The sequence below is a fragment of the Chaetura pelagica genome, unplaced genomic scaffold (assembly GCF_000747805.2).
Source record: "Chaetura pelagica isolate M959 unplaced genomic scaffold, ChaPel_1.0 scaffold472, whole genome shotgun sequence".
NCBI classification, from domain to species: domain Eukaryota; kingdom Metazoa; phylum Chordata; class Aves; order Apodiformes; family Apodidae; genus Chaetura; species Chaetura pelagica.
In genome coordinates, this window is record NW_009952566.1 from 1,001,694 (window position 1) to 1,024,020 (window position 22,327).

Genomic DNA, 22,327 nt, shown 5'->3' on the forward strand with positions numbered 1-22,327 from the left:
TCTTTTCCCCTCCCCTACCTGCAAAACAGTGCAGTCAGGAAAATGGCTTCTGTGGGCTTCAAAGCAAGGATTAGATACTGCCACTGAGTCTGAGGCTGTGGAATACTTTGCTTCAAAAAAATAAAATAAAATCAGAATTGTATTAAAATGAACTGCCTCTGGCTTTCTTAGACGTTCTCAGTAGAATAGCCTTTTAGTGCATGTTCTAAATAAGTAAACTCTAATCACAGGTTCTTCTTCTGACAATATTTTCTAGCACTATCACTCACTCTGTTCACTTGCAAAGTTTCCTCCCGTCCCTTTTTGCACTAGTATTCAGGGTGTTTCTAAAAGCTATATTTGGCAATACATCACTCTCTGTTACAGAGAAGTGATTACTCAAGGGATTTGGCAGGAATTAAATTAACTGAGGTCTTTAGAGAACATACTCAGAATGTCTTTTGAGAACACACTGGCTTCAAATGCTTCCTATTGGAAAACAAAGTCATGTTATCTCCCATTTCTTTATGCAGTGTGGACTTCACTGTATAGAACATTTGTGTATTTACTCTTTTCCACATTTATGGAGCTTATCACTTTCAAAAGCAAAACAAATGCTGAAGTGATAGACAGACTAATTTTCTAGGTTGCTTAGTAACGGAAGTGCATGGTCTAGTGTGAAAATGCTCATACAATAAGGTAAGGGAATGTTTATTGGAACTAACGGAAGATCATGTGAAAGCACACTGTATAAATAATTAAAACATCTGGGTTTATTTGCTTGTGTGAGCAGAAGGATACCCTTGATCACGATGTTCTGCACAACAGAGGTTGTTGTTTTTTTAGTGAAAAGCTTTTTCACACTTGCTTAAAGTATGTTGATGCGGTAGGATGTGGATTCTTTGGCTCTCTAGCAAAAAAGTACTGCTGTGGATTTTTGGATGTTTCTTGAGATGCATCATTGGTCTTTTGGGAACTTTTTGAGTTTCAAGAGAAGGGTTGTTGTTCTGTGGCCCAAATATAAGGTCTGTTTGCCAAGTTACTATGAACAAAAACTTCTAGATTCCTGGAGTGCTAGCGCAGTAATAAAATGAGAGCAAATAATTAGAGTTTATAAGCTTTAAAGAAAATGTAAGGCTATTTGTTGTCTAAGTAAGCTCATTTTCTTCCTTTTCCTTTAACCTGTGATTTTATTTTTATTGAAGATTTCAGCAAAGCAATGTCTCAAGCTGGCCCTTCACAGTTTCAGGAAGTTATTCGACAAGAGCTGGAGTATTCAATGAAAGTAGAACTTGATAAGATACTTGCGACTGCATCCACAAATGAGCTAGAGGTAAGGAGCATGATGTGAATGCAATTCATACCATGAGACGTTATGTGCAGGAAATTGAGCCAAATATTATACAGGGATACAAATCACAGAATACCATGATCCTTATTTTTAGGACATGTTCTGATCCTGAGTGGAAGAGTAGTCTACATACAATGTCATGAGAAGACTTCAATTTCTGTATAAACTGGGTGACAGAGTTATTAAGCGTTCAGTCATCTTTAGTTATTAAAGTTTCTATGTAGTCTTGAATGGATTACAGAAAGGGAGGGTAAAGCTGTTGTCCTAAAGATTGGACCAAATTTGTTTTGACTAAAGAATTGTCTTTTAGGTATCCAAGTTTGTTTTGTACCTTGAGTTTTAGTGAAAACGAGCTTTTGGTACATTTTAGAATTTTACCTAAATTTTAGAGTATCTTTACTTCATGGCTGATAAAGTTACTCTTGTGAATAGATTGTATGTTAAGTATGGAGAAATGGTTCTGTGATTAAGTAGGTATGCATTAAGTACCAGCATCAACTAATGCATTTCTTTTTTTTAGCACACTAAAAAGGACCTAGAAGGATTTAAGAAGCTATTTCATAGATTCCTACAAGAAAAGGGACCATCTGTGGACTGGGGCAAGATTCAGAGACCTCCAGAAGATTCTGTAAGTTGTGATGAAGTGACAAGTCTGTAGGGAACATGCTAATTGTAGCAAATGATGTAGTCACCCATGGAATGGACGTAACTGCTGTGGTTCTATAAAATCACGTAGGGCAACACTTTGGGTTCTAACTGATAAGTTTATTGACGTGTTGTATGTGTTCCCAAACATCAGGTCCTGCTTAACATATGTATCAAGTTCTTTGGTATTATTTTCTTAGCAGTTCTTTGAGCAGGACAACAAAATGGGACAGATGCCATCTTACTGTTTGGTACCTCCTCTGGAGTAAATGGTAGCTCGTGTTAGAAGGGAAGTAGGTAGGACTCCTGGTTGATCCCCTTTCCCTCCTGTCCATGAAAGAAGGTTGCACATCTCAGATGAGACTGTTTTCAGCAATCCATTCTACTAAATAATTTGAAAGGGACATATGGCAGGTGGGTTGGGTTATATAGCTCATTTGACAACTTCTGTAATCTACAGCAGCTCAGTAAAAGCGAGGAATCTGAAACAAGTAGTTGACTGTGGGGATTTTTTTGAGTGTAATTCTCTGTGTTCTTGTAACTTATAACCTGTCACTTGAGCTGCTGCTGAAAAAGCTCTAAATATTTTTTCAGCACTGTTTAATACTGAAATAAACACTTCCTATTAAACCTAAACTCATTTTATTGATTCATCAGTGGCCCTAGGCTGTCTTTTGACTGTTGCATAACTAACAGTAGAGTTGTGTTACGGATTCTTGCTTTTCCCGGTGTACTGGTCTTGGCATATTGTGGGACTTCTGTATCCTCACACATTTGTGGTTTCTCTTAGCCTCTCTGTGGTGATTCAATTGAGGCTCTGTTTGCAACTGAAAGGCAGGCTGTCCAGTTACTTCCAGAAGAGATGCAGTACTGCTGTCTGAAGTGTTGAAGAGTGATGCTGTTTTAGAGCAAGTCTAGGGTTTTTTCAAGATTGAGTGTTTTCTTTTAACTAGAAAAACATGTGATGTCTCTCTCTTCTCTACTGTAACACTGGAGGAAAAATCCCTCTTGACTAAAGAGGCCGAGGTAAGAAATTTGAGTTGTAGATAACCTGACTTACAAGGAAGGCTGAAGTAAAGGAAGTTGCTTTTAGTCTAGAGGGGGTGAGGCTCTGGGGAATGATAAATCTCTTAAATATGTAAAAAGGTGGTTGCAACAATGAAAGGAATAAACTGTTCCCTGTGTCAAGATAAGTCCTGGGATTAAATGACAGTAATTTGATGCGAGTGAATGGGCTGCTTTGTGGCAAGGGAGAGCTGTTGTCTATTTTTGAAGTTTTGCACACCTTCAGTGGAAAAGCTTTCTGTAAAAGACTGAAAATTACTGAGCTGGACATTGGGAGCAAATGTCAAACAGGAGGGTTATGGTAAGATACTAAAATAGACTGTTGGGAGATTCCCATGCAAGGCAAGCTGTTTAAAAAAAAAGAACTTAGAGAAAGGTCTAACTTAAGGTCACAGAGGGCTGGAAGGAGGGCAAGATTAGGAAGAGTATCTCTCTTCTTCCTCATGTCCTGCACTGGCTCATTCTCACCAGTGTTCCTTAGCTATGTAGCAACTCTTGGCCAAAAAGGGAAAAAAACAAATCCAGAATGGTAAGATTCCTGCAAAATCGTGTCACATTGGCTGAGATGGCATGCATGCATTATCTTGGAGGAAATTTTGCTTCCTAGCACGAGCTCCAAATCAAATAATCATACTTGATAAATGTCACAGAGGAAAGCTAGGGAAAAAAATACCCACCAACAAACATCTTCTGTGCATTCTTCACTTCATAATAGATATCTAGTTTTAGGATTATTTGGGTAAGTTGGTAATTAGAGACATGAGGTGGGTTGAGCACTTTTAAAAACTGAGAAGAAACTTAAAATTCTTGTTTTTTGTTTTGTTTTTTTTTCCTTACCATGAGGGTTCTGTTTTCCTGCCAACCTTAAACCCTGCTTGTGTTTATCCTAACTGCTTCCTTTTTATAATATCAGTCATGTAGAGGGCATGTCATGGTAAGTAAAAAAAGTGTCTTAAATGAAACATTTTTCAGCTGCGCTGAAGTGTAACTTCTCCCAAATTATTATTTGCTGGGGGCTATGAGTTGTGGAATTATTAGGTACATTTTTATTTATTCAAGACCAGAATTCTAGAATTTTCAGTGTAGTAACTAGTATAGGTAAGATGAGTGGGAAGTTTTGTAAGGCGTAAAGAGTGATAATTTTAGATGAGCTTCAGAATAAAAACTGCAGTACTAAGTTATTTGAAACAGGTACCCATTCAACCTCATTTCATGAGGTGGTGAGGTGCTCAGCTGCTTTTGAGAATCTTGCACTACAAGTATCATGACCTATGAAGAAATTATCTCCTTTCCCCATTGTGAGTTTATTTGCCTGTGACTGGAGAATTGGTTTCCTCCAAAGCACTGAGAACTCTGGCATATGTAATCTTCAACTGATAACTAGTAGAGCTCAAAGTATCTGTTTAGGTATATATGTGTGTGCGTGCATGTATGTGTATATACACACAAACATATATATTTTTTTTTAAATAAAATCTATAAAAGATAAGGCATGCCAAAAATGTGCCAAAGTTTGTTGTGGGTGTTTTTTTTTTCTTAAAAGCCAAAAAAGTTCAATAATAGTTTTATTGCACTTATAGCCTTTGTCTTTTAATTTTTGTATTTTATGTAAGATACTTCTGAGTTTCAGGTTAGGTGGAAAGGTCTTCCTGGCTTTTACCTAATGCCATGGGACTGTGCTATGCAGGAGCAGAATTTCTAGTCAGGCTTACACAGGTCATCTACTATGTTATTTGTTGTACTTGGAATGTAGTTTTCTTTTCTGAAGAATCTACTGACAAGTAAAGGTTCATGTCAGTAAATTGAAACAGAAATTATTGTCCTGCAATATTTCTCCCATTTTTCTCTGCGATGGGAGATTTCATCCCTGACCTCCATACTTTCAGTGGAACAACTAATACCAATGGGCAAGCCAATTGTAAGCTCCAGACAACAATAGCAGAAGATTGAACCCATTTCACACTATACTGGTAAACTTCTGATTTGTTTTTTCCTTCCAGATGTTCTGCTTCCATGTTCGAAAGGCTTGCAATGATAGCTGGCATAGTTAGGATCCATTACTGTTACAGTCTTCAGAGAAGGAAGTATACTTAGAGTGCCCGTTAACAATAAGAGGAGGTAAAGAATGTGGTCATGGCAAGTGTAATTTAATCCTGTTCATGCAGATTGCAGTGATCTATTTGCTTGAGTTGGAAACAATAGCCAAGTCCTGCTGGAAGGCCTCTGAGGGAACTGCAGTGATCAAGTTAACCTCAGAATAGCAATGTAGAACCTCATCTAGGATGCAGAGAGAGCATCTGAAACAATGTGAGTATGAAAGGAGCTTGGCTGTTAGAGATTTTGTTTCCCCAGTGGTTGGATTCTTGTCTGCTGCTCAAGTTGTTGTCTTAATGGTCTGTATGAAGAAGGAGAGGAAACAGTGTCATGCTCTTACTCCAGAGCAAACTCTCTTCCTGATACTCAATTCTGGAAACAGGTTTTAAGGGTTCACTTGTTGCTATTGCTAAAACTGTCCCTTGGTGCTGAGTAAATATTTCCTTCTTCTTCTGAAAGTATATATTGACTAATATGGATGTATTCCTTTCCATTCTGCCCATGATGACAACCTTGATACTCATTTTGTCTGCCTCTGACAAAATCTTCCAAACCTTCTTACAGCAAGGAGTATGGTTCTGAAGTCTGTTAGTCAAACTGTAAACATAGCCTCATGCAAACTGTTCTGAAAATCGCTTCTGTGATATTGTCTGCAAAGCCAAAAGAAGCTAGATGTGTGTCATCTTAGAACAATCCCAAACCACAGTTTTGAGACATGTCTCAAACGAGTAACACTGTAGTCATGCATCTGTAAGCCATGTCATTCCTGCCTGTTTTTGTCCTTGAAATATTTCCCTATCGGCATTTACTTGTCAAGTCCACTGTTCCAAACCCTTGGAGCAGTAATTGATTTTTATTACTGTGGAGTACTACCTCTGCTTGTGGATACACTCATAGGCAATGAGGAAGTTCTGCACATGAGTGCTACACATGACTGGAACTGCTAGATGATAGCACTGGCATCCAGCAGTCCTGATGGTACAAGGATCCTGCTTGAATTTGAGTTCTTGACATTTGTTTTTCGCTGAATTAAAGACGTTTCAAGATCCAGTGCTTCATTGCCAAGTTGTCATTTCCAGTGCCTGTGCCAAAAGAAACTGAAATGTTTAGCGAGGCTGAGTTATAAATTTTGTGTTGTAGCTGGTGCAACATCCAGTGAACTGAATACTTGATGGAGGGCCTGGGTGGAACCATTAACTTCCTCAGGATTTTACTCGGAGCTCTGTATGCTTTCAGGTGTGATAGAAGGCATAAAAGGGCGGTTGGCACTTTAGCAAAAGCAAAATATTTTTAGGCATTCTGACCCTGAACTAAGTGGCAGACTCTCCTCTTTTTGGAGAGCTATATTGTGAATGATGCAAGAGGAATATAGTGAGCCTTTGAAGTTGAAATATTTTTTTTGGCTGTTCAGACGTTATCTGAACATTATGGATGTGGCTTGCATCCTGCCTAGCTAAAGCTCAAGCCTAAATGTTTTAAAGCCATTTGCATTCTAATTTGGAGTGGTACTGACCTCAGAGTGGACGGGAAGTGATGACAGGGAACGAGGATCTAGTCACATTTTCTCTCCCAAACTGTGCCCAGCGCTGCGTATAAATCTCTGTAGATCCTGCTGGTAGTGAATGGTTCATTAAGCTTTCTGATGTACCTTCAGTACATTAAAACCACTGTTCTTTTTGTTAATGAGAATAATTGTTTTTCAAGGTGTCTACATTGCCTGAGCACAATCTCTGTTGTTGACAAAACACAGCAAGATTCTGCTTATTGCACACTTCTCTTCCTGAAAAGTTGTAGGAGCTTTGGAATTAAAGTTCCCACATATGTCCTCTGTGAAATGGCAGCACCGTGTGTTTTTTGGGGGGAGCAATCTTACATTGACAGCATGTAGCTACCTTGATGTTTGAGTAACTAATGTCAATATTGACCTTTGGGAGGTAAGGGTTTGTGGGTATGGGAATTGTAAGGATCAGCATGATTACAAAGCAAAAAAAAGTGCTTAGTAGTTTGAGCAACAGTCACTTTAGCTAAGAACTGAGAGAACGAGTGCATGTGTGTTAATTCTTCCCAGTGCACACTTGGAATGGGATTTCTGCCATAAGTTCCTGTGTGCATGACCCCTTGTGCTGTATCATCTGTCCCTTGCCTTTCTGACAAATCCATGCTGGTAACCCTCAGGATCTTTTACCTTCTGTAGTTTGTTCAGATGCATCCTGCAGCACTGACATGCCATATCCATGTCCTGCCTCTCATTTATTCTGCATGTTTCCTTTTGAAAATACAGCAGAATAAATGAACCACAGATAGAATAAACTAACTATGAACAGATGGTATTCCTGAACGAATATGCATTTGAAATAAGAGAGGGATTGCACTAGATCAGAAAACTCCAGTTATGGTTGATTTTTGCTTATTAACATTCTGCAAACCTGCTTATATCAAAGATCCTTACGTTATGTCTAGAAGATTGCTAAGGATTTTCTTGTATGTAGCCTTCTTTTTAATAGAAAGGAAGGGTAGAAGAATGTATGATGTGCAGAGGACTTTGAGTTATCCTGCATGAAAATAGTTTTACCTCAAGCTTATAGAATGTGCCCCTGTTATTCCTGTCTAGCATGGCCTTAAGGTCTAAGTTATCTTTGCGAGAGCTTGGCACGACTAGTGAAAATGGTGTGGTTTCCAGTTGGAACTGGAATAGTGTAGTTCTTTGTATCCTTCCTTTCTCCACCCTCCCCCAACTTCCATTTAGCAATACATCTCAAATGAAGAAAGTCCCATTCTGTTAAAGGTTCCTTTGACTGGTTCTGTCCTCTGGATCTGCAATGAGTAGATATCCAGGTCTGACATGCAGACCTGTTGCTACAGCTCAGCTCGAAGCTGTGGTTTTCATCCAGGCATTTCTGGCCTCAGATTCTCTCCCTCACACCTGCTTAATTCCTAATAGCCTCAGAAGACGTTCATGGAAGTGAATGTGCATGGCAGTGCAGTGCCAATGCATCAGCCATCCTGCTCTGGGCTGCCTGAGGCAACGATCTGTAGGAGCAGATGAAGTTGTCTTATTTTCCACACGGTCCTGTTAGGGATTGCTGAAGTCTTCAGATAGGAAGTACAGTGGATGCTGTTTTAATAATGACTTTCTGATAGATGTGGGCAGCGCTGCTGCCCTAGCTTTGGTCTGCGCTAGTTCGGTCGTGCTGATGTGCTGTGTTGCATGAACAGTGACATCTGGGCATGCTAAGGCATCACTGATGCAAGGCCCATCTAGTGTGTGCCTCTTGTTGGTTGCAGAACTGCTTGCTGCTAACTAGTTACTAGAGCTGCTGTTGCTTCTTTGTTCAGGGTTTTGCTTAGGTCATTTGCTTCTGGTTTATGGAGGGCATGCCACATGGGAGCTTTTGGTTTATTGGTGACAAGCTCCATAAACCTCCAGTGTTTAGTGATATTTTCAGGTCAGCTGCAGCTGATGGGCAATTCCTTGAGGCATGGTTACATGAGTGATCAAGTTTTTAATTGTTTGGTGTGAAGGTTGTCATACAAGCTTCCCTTTCAATAGATTTCATCATCTGGCCCTTTTATCCAACTAAGGAAAAAGGTACAGTATGTGTAATTGGTTTTCCCACTTCCTCATACCCCAAGCAGCTGACTTTTGTAGTCCTCATTTATTGTCATCTCAATATTTTCAAGGGAACTTTCTTTAGTTCAAAGTGTGTGCTTGTGTGTGTATGCGCAGAACATGTGTATATGATAAGCCACTTATGTATATGTTCTGTTTGGTGTTTTTCCCCTTCCCCCCTAAATATTAGTCTCCTAGTTCTCTGCATCTCACTTCCTGGAAGAAACGAGCTTCTCAGCTGAGTTATAAATAAAACAACTCACAGACTTGAAAGCTTTCTCTGTCTTAATTTAGCTGAATAACTCTATTGCCAGTCATAAGTTTCCTGATGAAGGGCTGTAGTGTTCCTCTGTAACATAAAGTGCTTGTGTGAGCGATCTGAAATGGTCCTTTTTAAGATCAGTAGATGTGAGCATTTAGGAAGTGGCTTTGACACGAAGTGTATCTAAGGTGCTATGACTGCCCCAACTTAGTAACCTTCTCATCCTGGTATTCTTTCAACAGCTGTTTATGCATGTGGCAGAATTATATTGGCAACCAGGACAGATGTAAATGACAACTATTAGTAGCTTAGTGTTGTGGTTTGGGCCCAACACAACCACAAAGGAACAGCCCCATGGCCACTCACTCAACTCCCCCCCTCACACACACTCTGGGATGAGGAGGACAAAGCTCATGGCTGAGACAAAGGACGAGGAGGGATCTTTGTCGATTAAGTTCCTGGGCAACACAGACTCAACTTGGGGAAAAATAATAACCTAATTTCACACTAATCAGACACACACAGGACACAGACAACGCACAGAGCAGGGCTTGCATATGTTACCCCACCCCTCCTTTCTTCCCAGGCCCAAAATCACTTTGTTCCCGGTTTCTCTCCCTCCTCTCCCCCAGCAGCACAGGGGAACAGGGGATGGGGTTCAGAGTCAGTTCACAGGCTGGTGGTTCTTGCTGCTCCCTCCTCCTCAGGAAGAAGGATTCCTTACAATCCCTCCCTGCTTCCCCACAGGGTCCCTCCTATGGGAGAGAGTCCTCCAGGAACCTCTCCTTCATGAGTCCTTCCCACGAGCTCTGGAGCTGCTCCAGCCTGGGCTTCCCACAGGGTCATGGGCTGCTTTGGGAACAGTCACCTCCTCTGGTGCTGGGGTCTTCCAAAGCTGTACAGTCAGAGTCCCCTGGCAGCAAATCCTCTGGCCACAAAATCCAAGTCCAGTGCCCAAGTTCACCCCTCCTGGTGCCTTCAGGGAATGTTCCACCACATTCCTCCACGAGTGCAGGGGCACAGCTGCCATCTTGCCATGGGTTGCAGGGAAACTTCTGCTTCAGCACCCTCTTCCCCTTCTTCCTCACCAACCACCAGCACCTCTCTCCTTCCCCAGCACAGCTTTTCTCGAGCAGGGGGAGCTTCTCAGCTTCTTAACAGAGCCACTCCTGGAGCCTTTTCCCTGCTACCAGAAAACCCACTAAACCAGAACACTTCATAACATTCAGATAATGTGAACACAGCTCAGGGCCATGGAGAGCAAGCTCCACTTGCAGAGGAGGAAGAACATCATTGCTGAGAACATCAATGCTGAGAGAAATGTAGGCTTCTGTCTTTGCTAAATGGAGAAGAGCCAGGAGGGATATTTCCTTCAGACATCACTGGTGCATAGGTTCAATTACTCACCTTACAGCTAGTCCCTTCCTTATTAAGGAATCCTGCTGTTGTTAATTTGACTTTTCCAGTCATCCACCTCCTGTCACTTCTGGTGGGGGGGAGGAATGGTACAGACCTTGTAGAAATAGTGCAACCATTACTAGGGAGGCAATGGAGAGAAAAAAGCAAGACAAAAATAGATTAATATTTCCCTTCTGATCACAATATATTGTACCCTGCCTGTGTTTCATGAAGTAATACATGGCACAATCCTGTTATCTCTAGGCACTATGTGACTAATTGTGAAGACATGTTTGTGATTAGAACAATTGTTCAGTTTCTTGATACTGCTTGAAAAAGGACATTTTTGCCTAAAATGCATGTTGTCACACTGTCACAGGAGAAAGCTGGAAAGGGGAGACTTTACTGGATTGTTTCCCTAGCAAAGTGGCCCAAATAAGACACCTTTCAGTAAGATATTTGGTCTGTAATAGGAATTTGCCTTTGCAAGAAGTTGTGACGTTATCTGTGAAGCCACACCTTGAAGCATTTAAATTAAGAGATCTTGGAGAGCTGTTTTTAACCAGCTAGGTCACAAGGAAGGAGACTGTTTTTAATTCTTAGTTCAAGGTAGCATAAACCCAGAGCAATCATTTTGTTTTAATATACTTTTTGCATGGATCACTTGTGTAATGCATGATTGTCTTAACTGTTGTGTTTTATTTCATAACCTTACACTATGAAGTTGAAACAGACACTGTCAAAATTCTAGGATCCCCAAAAAACCTTTTTTGAAAACTGTCTCTTTTAGATGTGTGAATCCAATTGTGGTGATATAGGTAGATTTCTTAGGATCGAAGTTCTGGTTGCCCAAAGGTTAGCATTCAGGTTAAAGCTTTGGCTGGCAAGTTTCCACTCCCTTGTCCTTTATTGATCTGTGCATATTTTACCGACAGATCTGTGTGCTTGTCAATGATTAAAATGACTTGTTTCTGTGGCTCACATTCTCTGCAGATTGAATGGGAAACAGCATGCCAACATCACCTGCTTTGTTTATCAGTTCATTTGTTTCTCTAAGGAGAAATTATTATTAGGAGATGACTGCGGCAGTGGTTGTGTTACTGCTTGCTGCCTGAGCCATGATAACTCCATATTTACTTTCTTGCCTGCTGAAAGAGGGAAATAAATATTGTTTAACTACCATGTCTGCCACTGTGACTTAGCTGGCAAGTGATACCTTAAAAACACAAAATAAATACATTTTCCTTTCCATTCTTACTTTTACAAGCTAAATTGTATTTATCTTGAATGAGATGATAGCTTTACACTTAGGATAGTCTGTGCATTACTCCTAAAGCTCCTTACCTGCGTATGCTGTCTCAGGGATTTTTGGCAGAAGGAACCTCTTAATGCTTTTGAAACATGGAGAAATACAGTTACGTCTGAACTTGCTTGGTAGGTAGAGATGCAAGAACTTGGTTAAGAGCATGTAGATGGGAACATGTCTGTCTTTAATGTGTTGGTTAAATTTTAGTATAGAGTTACAAGCAAGCCTGGATGTTATCTCCTCTCCTGGGAACAGTATAGTCTGGGGGTACCTGTACTCCCAGTACCTTCTAGAAGTAAGCAGCAAAGTTCCTGGCTTTTTTGCAGAGTGTGGCTTTAAAAAGTCCCATTAAAAGAAAGTAATTACTAGGCTTGCTTGTCAGGCCTCATCATTTTAGTTGCATATCTTTGTTTTGATGGGTACATATCACAGAACTATCAAAATTTGTCTTGTTCCCCAATAACACTGTCCACTGAGCAAAAAAAAAATTAAGTCACAACATTGACATATATTTTTAATGTTCAACAGCAAGAGTGTTTCAACAAAGAATCTGGTGCTATTATTTATTAAATGTTTTCATATTACTTGAAAATATTTTAGTGAGAAGTAGAACTTTCAAGTTCAGTTAATTCCTTGCTTTTTTGGAATACATATTGGGAAAGTTTTCTAACTAGAATGAATTCAAGCAGTTGCATTGAGATGTTCCACTTGGGCCAACTTCTTCTGTTTGAGTAATGAGAGTCATTATGCTGCAAATTGTGGAGTGATCTTATCTTTGAATATATACCATAAGCTTTCCAGATCCTGTGTAAGGCAGAATTTCCCTAATGTGAGGGATCTGCTCTAGTCTGCTGCCTGGAGTGTACTGGAATGCTGGAACTGTGTAAACTCTCCTCTCTACTCCCACACGTCTGAGTAGGAAATATGACTCTTGTTCCAGTGAATGTGAATTTTCATTTAAACCCCAGCCCAACTTGCCCAAAGCAAACACCGTTCTGAGAAATACTCTGCATGTATTTGTTTCTGGAAATCAGCTGTGGATCTTACACACACTTTCTCAGAACTGAAATAATTTTATTGCTGCTGGAGTATGCACAGCACTGAAACACCAAGGCTTTTCTTCAAAGGAAGATCTCTAGGAGTGCAGGCTAAAGCATAATTGTATTGATTTTGCTCTAACATGGTACTTGGCATGATACTTACCATTGCCTTGTTACCTTTGTTTCTTTGATTTAGGTGCTTTGGATTAGAACATAAGCAATGGTACTAATGCAAGGCACACTGACATTACAAGCCTGAGTTTGCTCTTCATCACTAGCCCCATACACATCCCATAGTCCATGTTTAAGCTGTCAACAAGGTAGAAAACTTTCTGCAAGGTGTCATGTGAGCTGGATGAACACCCTGAAAAGAGCAGGATAAGAGCTAGGAACTCTCTTCCACTTTGTAGCACACTATTGGGAGAGATTAATTACTATTTTGGACTAGTAGTTGAAATAAAAATTGGTTTAGACTGAGACCAACCTTTTGCCAAGAATGTTGCTTCTGACAACCCCAGTTCAAAGTGTCAAAAAAAAAAAAAAATTAAAAAAATGTGAGTTTAAGCTGTTCCGGGAAGAAAAGTTTTATGTCCTTCCTGTGTTCTGAAATTGTGGTCTAGCTGAAGGGGGGCATCTTACTAGGGAAGTCAGTTAGATGGCTCCTCCCCCATGCAAGGCAAGAAAAAGATAAGTGGCATAATTGGCTGTACTTCTTCCTTACTATTGAGTAAGTTTCCTTTAGCTGGAAGAGCTGACAGGCATTTTTTCATCTGGATGAAGCTGAGTGTGACTGCTGTCGTGATGTCTTTTCAAGAGAAGAGGTATTGTAGTAACAAATCGGGTTGTTTGTATTATAACAAACGAGGTTATGGTAGCCTCATTTTGCAAATGGTGTTCAGTGTCATAAATCATATAAACACATGTAGGTATTGTTGCCAAATTTTAAGTTTTGCAGGGTTTTAGGAGAAAGCAATTTCCTTCCAAAGATCTGACTGCTGGGTTTTTGTTTTGTTGTGTTTCACAGATTCAGCCCTATGAGAAGATAAAGGCCAGAGGACTGCCTGATAACATTGCCTCTGTCTTGAACAAGCTGGTGGTTGTGAAACTAAATGGTGGCTTGGGCACGAGCATGGGTTGTAAAGGCCCCAAAAGCCTTATCGGGGTGCGGAACGAGAACACCTTCTTGGATCTGACAGTTCAGCAGATTGAGGTAACTTTTAATGGGCTTTTCCCTCTGTGTTGCAGGAAGCAAAACACACTGAGCTTCTCCTGTAGGACCCTTTAAGAGAGCTCACAGTGGAGGCTTCCCAAAAGGATGAGGAAAAGGAGAATAGGTCTGGCCATAGTGCTAGTGGTGAAGTAAAGAATAGCTTTGGAAATGAGAGGCATGAAAGGAACGGAGCAATTGGCAATTGAACTCTTGTCTACTCCACACAGGTTAGCACAAGTGTAGTTCAAACTGCACACCAACTTGGACAGTGGTGATTGTGTCCAGAAACGCAAGTGATCTGATGACAGAGCTGGCCTGGCATGGCTAACTCCTGGACTGGTTTCTGACTCCTCCAGGTGCAAGTCTAAGTTTAGTTTTTAAAAGCTTTTTTTACGTGCATTAGAACAAAGCTCTTCATAGCAGCTCTGAGTTCCTTGTTGAATGGGAACTCTCCTGCTGGAAGTGATTGCTGGCATTTTCCTCTAAAGAAAGAAGAGAAAATAACAGCTGTTGGTGTTGAGAGAGGACATTTCAGCTTATGTTTTTAATGCAGAATATTCCTCTTTCAGCAGATAATTAAGATGGTCATTAGAGTAGGAAATCAGTTATGCCTGTTCCAGAGCTTCTGGAGCTCCAACAGTTTTTGCCTCAGTGTGATGTTTGTGTGAAGTGCTCTCTCATGTATGTCAGACAGCTGTATGGCAGACTTAAATTTATATCCCACTAATGCAGTCCTAATCCTTTGGTGCTGTGGGCACTTTCTCAAAAGGGTCATTGCAGGAGCCTCTGACGCCACCAGGGGTTAATAATCCCAAACACTCCGCAGCAGATAAGGGCAATCTGAGACACTAAGTTTTGAACTCACTGAAGTATCTTCTTGGGTTTTTTTCCTGCACGCTCTATTTTTGATGGAATGCTGTCATGTTTGTTGGTTTTTTGCCTTTACTGTGCTGTCCCTGTGGAAATGCTTTCGTGTATTTCAGCTCCGCTTTACAGATGCCCAAATAATTAATACTGTGACATTTCATTATGTACTCTTGATACTATTGTTCATCTTGTAACCTGCCAAAAAGGCTCAAAAGTGATTACTGTGCAGAGAAGGTTTTGAAACCTTACCCTGACGGACTTTAGTAATTTGGAGAAAAACATGTCCTTTGTAATCAATAATAGCCTAACATTTAAAATAATCATTTTGTGGTGTTGTGCTTTTCAAATTTTGAATCTCAGTGTGGGCTTAAAAACAAAGATTAATTATATATTAATGTGGGCGTTATCTTTACTACTTACAGGGATTTATTTTCCTTTACCTGATCTATTATCCATTCTGTTAGCATAAGCATCTCTCTCTTTTATCTTGTGCATTTATTTTCAGTCTGTTTTATCTAGTAATTTACTTCTCCCAAAAGCTTACATGCCAGGGTTAAGGGTAATAATGCTGAATTTACCATTTCTTTTTCATCTCAGCATTTAAACAAGTCCTACAACACTGATGTTCCTCTTGTTCTCATGAATTCCTTCAACACGGATGATGACACAAAGAAAATCTTGCAGAAATACAGTCACAGCCGTGTGAAGATATATACTTTTAATCAAAGCAGGTATGAAAAAAACTTCTCCACTTGGGTTGAAAGGAAAAACTAGCTTGCATTTCTCCATATTCCAAATGGTGTGGGTCTGTAGTTGGGGATGGAGAGGTAGCAACAGTGTCTTGTGTTTCCTTGTTCAGTCTCTATTTTAGGCCTCTTTGAAAGACTGAAACATCTGGGTGTTAAGCGGAGTCAAAGTCACTGTATTAAAATTAGGGAGAGGGACACAGTTTCTGAGAAAGGTATGAATAATGGTGTGCAGGATGCTGGCCACTCAGTGCCTGAATTTGCTTTTAGGGTACCTGGGAGGGAGACATAGCATGGCTTCCTTATCAAGAGTGAGGTCTGAAGTGGCTGATGGTATCAGAGACATGCTCTGAACCTGTGTCAGTGGAAAGCTTGTTTACAGCATGGTCAGAGAACTGTGGCTTCAAATTCTTGAATGAGAGATTGCCTTCTGCAGCTTCTCAGTGTTAGCTCAGTATTTGGATGGGTCTTTCAGTTCAGAGTACTTACACCAACCTAGAAAGTAAGAGTTTCAAATGCTGTATGAAAAAGCCCATGTCGCTGCAGCTTTACTGCTGTATTTTGTGTTTCTTTATGCCAGTCTGACATCAGTGAGAACTCAACAAAACCCTTTGTCTTCCCAGGTATCCTAGAATTAACAAGGAAACTCTACTGCCAATAGCCAAGGATGTGTCTTACTCAGGAGAGAATACAGAGTGCTGGTATCCCCCTGGCCATGGAGATATCTATGCCAGTTTCTATAACTCTGGTCTGCTGGATAACCTTATCGCAGAGGGGAAGGAATATATTTTTGTATCCAATATAGATAACTTGGGTGCCACTGTGGACCTTTACATTCTTAATCATCTTATGAACCCGCCCAATGGAAAACGCTGTGAATTTGTCATGGAAGTCACAAACAAAACCAGGGCAGATGTGAAGGTAAAGAGAAGTAGTTCTGCAAGCCTGTCTGAATGCCTGGTGTGTTGGTGAAAATCTCAGCCCCTTATCTCTTCTGTACACATGAATTCAGACATACATGAAAGCTCCTTATAGCTATTTCAGGCACCATTTAACACATCAGCTGTGATCTATGTTGTGATGCACAGAATCAGCAAGTTTATGAAGTTCTAATTCATGGAACAAATTTGATCAAGGTTCTGGGCAAGAGCAGACAAGGACAGCCTGTACTTGACTGATCAATGAAAACACAAGTGATTGCTGCAAGGTGTGGGTCACAACCTTCTCCAGACTATCACACAGGAGAAGTTTGGGGATGGTACAAGTAGAGCACTGAGGGGTGGGATACAGCAGCTCTACGGACTGAAAACTGCCTGAGCTGCCTGCCCATCTGACAAGGTGCACACTGCACAACTCAGCTTGGTGTGGCTGCATCTGCTCCTGCCCTCGCCACTTGACTTTGTCCAAAGTCCAGGTTTCACAACTTGTTAGATGAGTATGGCTTGTATCTGATATTTCTACCCTCTCACAATATGTTGTATTTGCCTCTGTTCTTTTACATGTGAGGATAAGGAGGAAATGTGATTTTCTCTGTATTCATTAGATATCAAGAAAGCTCTGACTTAGTCCTATGAAACCACAGAAATGCACTGTAAGAATACAGTTCAGGTTACTGAAGCACCACTTGTTTCTCCAGTCACTGCCATGAATATAGAGCTATTAGATTGAATTTAGTTTTTGTGCCATAATCTAGCAAAGTGTTGCTGGAGGTGTTTTTTGAGAACAGTAGCACTCACAAAAGAGTCTCAACAACTTTTTTTATTAAAAGAATGAACTGTCTGAGAGTGCTGAAACATGATCATTTGACAGTTTTGACTGTACTTTAAACATACTCTATAATTAGTAACCTGGTAGCTGAACGCAAGCAACATGTTTTCACTGAGGTTAACTTTAAATGCCAAGAAAACAGTGTATCTGTTTGGGGCGAGGGCAAGGTTTCTCTGGCATCTCATGAACAGGACTGAAAAACTTCTTCTTTGATCCTTGCAGGGTGGCACTCTTACGCAGTATGAAAACAAGCTGAGGCTGGTGGAGATAGCTCAGGTCCCAAAAGCACACGTGGATGAATTCAAGTCTGTGTCAAAATTCAAAATATTCAATACCAACAATTTGTGGATTGCTTTGTCTGCGATTAAAAGGCTGCAAGAGAAAAACGCTATTGACATGGAGATCATTGTTAACCCAAAGGTAATCAGCTAGGGAGGTTCTAGAGGAAATGGACTCAAGAGAACTGTTTGTTTCTAGGTAGCTGAAGGGGGACTGCTGCCTGCAAAAAGCAGCCAGTCTGTTGGCATATGCAGAGCTCTGACTTAGGCTCCTCTCTAGTGCTGCTACCTGCCGGGTGTGTTTACTTCAGTTTTCTCTTCCAGACTCTGGATGGAGGCTTGAACGTAATCCAGCTGGAGACTGCAGTTGGTGCTGCTATTAAGAGTTTTGAGAACTCTCTGGGGATAAACGTACCTCGTAGTCGTTTTCTGCCTGTTAAGACCACGTCAGATCTCTTGCTTGTGATGTCCAATTTGTATAGCCTTAATGCTGGATCTCTAACCATGAGTGAGAAGCGTGAATTTCCAACAGTGCCTCTTGTCAAACTGGGAAGCTCTTTCACAAAGGTAAACTCTTACACTTTGTTTTTATTTCTTTAAATTAAAAATACAGTTCGTAGCAATAAGTAAGTTTAAAGTGAAGTTTACTTTATCTACCTTTGCCCATCTGGGCATTCCCTTTTGCTCTTTGTAAGCACTGTTAGGCTGTTAGAATACAAACTAATGGATGCGTAATGATGTCATTGCTATCGGGTGCTCCTTTTCCCTGTCAGCTGAGGAAAGGGAGGGTGGACCGGGTTGTGTGTACTCTCTGGAGCTTGCCCAGCTTTGGTGGGATGCTGCCCTGACTTTTTCTCATTGTTATCATTAACAGAAATGACAATACTGTGTTGCTTTCAAAGTAGCGATTCATACATTTGTCAGATGTAGATTCCAGAAAGATTCCTGAAAAGAATTTTCAAGAAGCTTCCACACGTGGGTTAATCCACACATGGATTTAAAACTGTCTCTATTCTTTCCTCACTCCAAAAGGTTCAAGATTACCTGCGGAGGTTTGAAAGTATTCCAGATATGCTGGAGCTGGATCATCTCACAGTTTCAGGTGATGTCACATTTGGGAAGAATGTTTCATTAAAGGTGAGTGTGTAGCTGGGATGCTTCTGCAATAAACATGACTGATCTCTGCTTCTCAGTAACTTTAGACCTCCTAAGTCAGTGTCTTTACACACAGTCCATGGAAGCACTCCTAGGAATTAAGTTACTGGCCCAAGACTGAACTGTGATCATTATGAATGAGTGCAAGGTGTTTCTGCTAGAGCTGCTCTGCTGTATAGTCCCAGTGAGAGCTGAGGTTTGCCCATGAATCCTGAAAACACCACAGAACTCATGACTTCAAAGCAATGTTTAACTTCTTGTCCTTTTGCTCCACAAGGCACATACCACCTTGCATTCCCAGGCTGGCAGGACAGCTACAGGCTATTTCTCATCAATCTGGGCAAATTAGTTTGTCCTCAGGCTCTGGCCAGTGGTAGCAGAACATTGCCATGGTCCTGGTAACAGCCTAGGCCAGTGTAGCTGCTGACAAGGATCAGTGCAAGGTGGGGGCTGCAACAACCAGTGCCTGGTGGGGGCTGTGGCCAGGCTGCACACATACACGTATGTCTGTCCCCAGCTCGTCCTGTTTACCTTACCTGTAATGGTGAGTTGTGCTATTACTCATGGGTGGGGGCAACATTCTTCCACCAAAAAGCCAGCAGACATGGTGAGAGTGAGTGCAGCATGTCCCTTCAAAGAAGGCCTTGTAAGATGATAGTATCTAGTGTGGTAGTAATGACAGTGTTTCTAGTACTGCTTGTGTAAAACCTTTTGGGGGGGGGAAGGGGGCAGTCTGTGCAGCAACAATTCAGTCTAAATTCATGCAGGATCATCAGCTGACACCCCACTGGTCCACCAGACAACATTACTCTCACTCATTCCAAGTCAACAGGTAAGCTGAAGGTTCTAATCGCTTGTTTTCTTCTCTGTAAACCCAGGGAACAGTTATCATCATTGCAAATCACGGTGACAGAATTGACATCCCAGCTGGAGCTCTACTAGAGAACAAAATCGTATCTGGCAATCTTCGGATCCTGGACCACTGAGTCAGAGAGAGAGGGCATGGTCAGTTCTGTAGACTGCAGTGCTAAACCAGCCTTGCAGTGGAAGAACCTTTTAAGCATTAGAAATAAGTACACAGAGGGCCTATGCTTTGTCATCTTCACAGCACCCTGCAGTATTAATTTAAAATTAATTTCTCTTGCTTATCTTTTTAAGCAGACACATAGCGCAATGGATGTGCGTAAGTAATGCTTCAGTCCTTAAAGAGATTCTGTAACTCAGTTAATATAACCTTGAAGTGCAATACTGTTTGTCTTGAGGTAAGATGGACAGATCTTCTTTGATAAGAAGTTAAGAGGCTTGCCTCTAACACTTAGTAGTTTTGAATGGCTTGTAACTGCAGAAATAAAGCTGTGAAGCAATACATGTGGGACAACACAGTTAGCTACTCACAACTTTTTATGAAGTATAAGCAGCAGGCACAGTTGAATACCAAAAGTTTCACTACTGCTCCATGGGCTGTTAAAAACCCTGTATTTCATGTGCTCACAACCCTCCCAACCTATTGCTCTCTTTACCCACCCCCACCAACTGCAAGTGGGATGTCATATCCCAGCTGTACGTCGCGACAGTGGGGTAAGGCTGTCAATACCTCCATTTCTGTATTGCGAGAGTGGGAAGCGTCCATGTTCCAAACTCGCCCAAAGAATCTAATACTTGAGAAAAAAATGCCTCAGTATCCACGTGTGGTGTTTGCTTTTTCACATCCCATTTAAGACTGGATCTCCTGTTAGTATCTTCATCCTTGATCTGCCCTCTTTTTTTTTTTTTTTCAATAAATGGGTCATGTTGATGACACCCATGTTCATATTGTCACAGCCATGTATGTTAATTTATCTTCACTTGAGTAATTTCTAAATTTGTACAGGAAATGAAATCCCTGTCCTGATCACTATTGATTTCTTAATGTTTCTCTTGTATTTACATGCAGACAACTTTATTTTATAAGCTTAGTATAACACTGGTATGTATCATTAAAGAAGTTGGTCTTTAAAAACAACTGTGATTTTATAGCTTTATTTTGACTGACAATTAATGACATCTGTTATGCTAACAGATAAGCATGCCTGTCTGAAGAAACCATAGGCACACACACACTGTAGACCATTCCATCATACATAATCGTCACAGGGTTAGGCACTCAGACTAGGGTTAGGTAAAGAGGTGTGAGGTGAAGTACACAGGCACTTTTACTTAGTACTGGCAGCGTCCAGTCTTAAAAGGTAGTATTAAAAACTCTTCAATAAATTAATTTCAGTTGCACCTTCCTCAATGGTGCAACCTTGTATAAGCAGCCTAAAATCTTGAAAATTCTGTTTTTTCTGTGTCCTCCTCTGACTCCATACACACAGCTTGGTAGCTTTACAACTTTGGAGCAATTGGCAAAGGCCTGAAACACTCCCTGTCCTTCTGCAAGGGGCCAAGCCTGGTTTGGGGTTGGGTAGCTGCAGGACACCATTCCCACACCAGCCTTCCTACCACCTTCAGGTTCCACCAGAAGCCCACTGTGATGTTGTCACTGCTAACAGTGATCATTTCACAACTCCAGGTCACGGCTTCAGTGAACTGACAATTTCTTAGAAAAATTGTGACTTCAGATGGCAGTTTAGAGCCCAGCTGTAAGAAATCCCCTGAAACAGGACTGCTCCCTAACAAATCTGAATTCTATATGCAAGCAATCAAAGGACATTTATTTTTATAAAGTTCTGTAAAAAAATAAATTTTAGAACAGCATAGTTTCATTGAGAAAAACATTTTCTACAGAGTTCCAACTGCGAGATTTTTTATATTGTACCATCATTAAATAAGGTGGGACACCATGTGAATTTCATTGCACTAGAAGAAATGCAAAGCATCTTTTTAATATAAAGATATACAGAGCATTCTAGACAACTACAGCTGTGTTACAGCTATGTGTTCTTTTGGATTTGGTCCAAAGAAACCTGAGTCTGTTTCCAGAGAGAATGAAAAAACATTGCACAGACAGCTGATCACTTGTTTCTTGCTGAAGGACACTGAAAAGATCACTCCCTGCAGCTCACTCTGAGGCTAGTTTCCCCGACTATCAATAGTGTCCTTTCTTGGACTCCAGTCTTAAGTATTCACCTCACAGTCGTCACGCTGCTCAGAAGAAAGTCGGTCTGTTGTCAGAGCCCAGTGACTGCTCCCAGTAGATTATCACCTCTTCTGCTCCCAAATTTCAGCCATGTTTAGGTCTAAGTTGTTAAGGCCTTTCAGAGCTTGAAGGTTTCCAGTGTAAAAAGCTACATCTGAAGTAACCAGTCTGCAGTGAAAAATACAACAAGGTTAGCACGTGAAACTAACCCACCCACCTGAAGTAGTCAGAAAAACAGCCAGGGTTTGTTTATGATTTGGCCACACAATTGCAATAAAGCTTGATCAAATACTATTTGGATTAGATGTTTTAAGTATCAGTTGAAAACTTACTGCTACAGACATGGTTCATTTTACAGCAGAAGGTTGTACAAAGCATGATTACTGCTAGGTGTAAAACTATTTACAGGGAAGGGAGCTCAAGCAACAAGTTCAGG

General features: G+C 40.8%; 2 protein-coding genes across 3 annotated transcripts in view; one reads left to right on the plus strand and one right to left on the minus strand.

Moving 5' to 3' along the window:
• The first annotated feature begins 1,187 nt into the window (after positions 1–1,187).
• Positions 1,188–20,775, plus strand: UGP2 (UDP-glucose pyrophosphorylase 2). The gene is made up of 9 exons (XM_009993436.1): positions 1,188–1,312; positions 1,851–1,958; positions 13,775–13,960; positions 15,425–15,558; positions 16,197–16,494; positions 17,563–17,760; positions 17,943–18,185; positions 18,651–18,755; positions 19,652–20,775. The coding sequence occupies exons 1-9, from the start codon at positions 1,199–1,201 to the stop codon at positions 19,757–19,759; spliced, it is 1,494 nt and encodes a 497-aa protein (XP_009991738.1). The 5' UTR covers positions 1,188–1,198; the 3' UTR covers positions 19,760–20,775.
• Positions 20,776–21,604: 829 nt separating this feature from the next.
• VPS54 (vacuolar protein sorting 54 homolog (S. cerevisiae)) overlaps positions 21,605–22,327 on the minus strand; it is a 42,694-nt gene continuing 41,971 nt past the window's right edge. For both annotated transcript variants that reach the window (XM_009993437.1, XM_009993438.1), the window contains exon 23: positions 21,605–22,059. In XM_009993437.1, the coding sequence (XP_009991739.1) occupies positions 21,954–22,059 (106 nt within the window). In that variant the 3' untranslated portion in view covers positions 21,605–21,953. The remainder of the gene's footprint in view (positions 22,060–22,327) is intronic.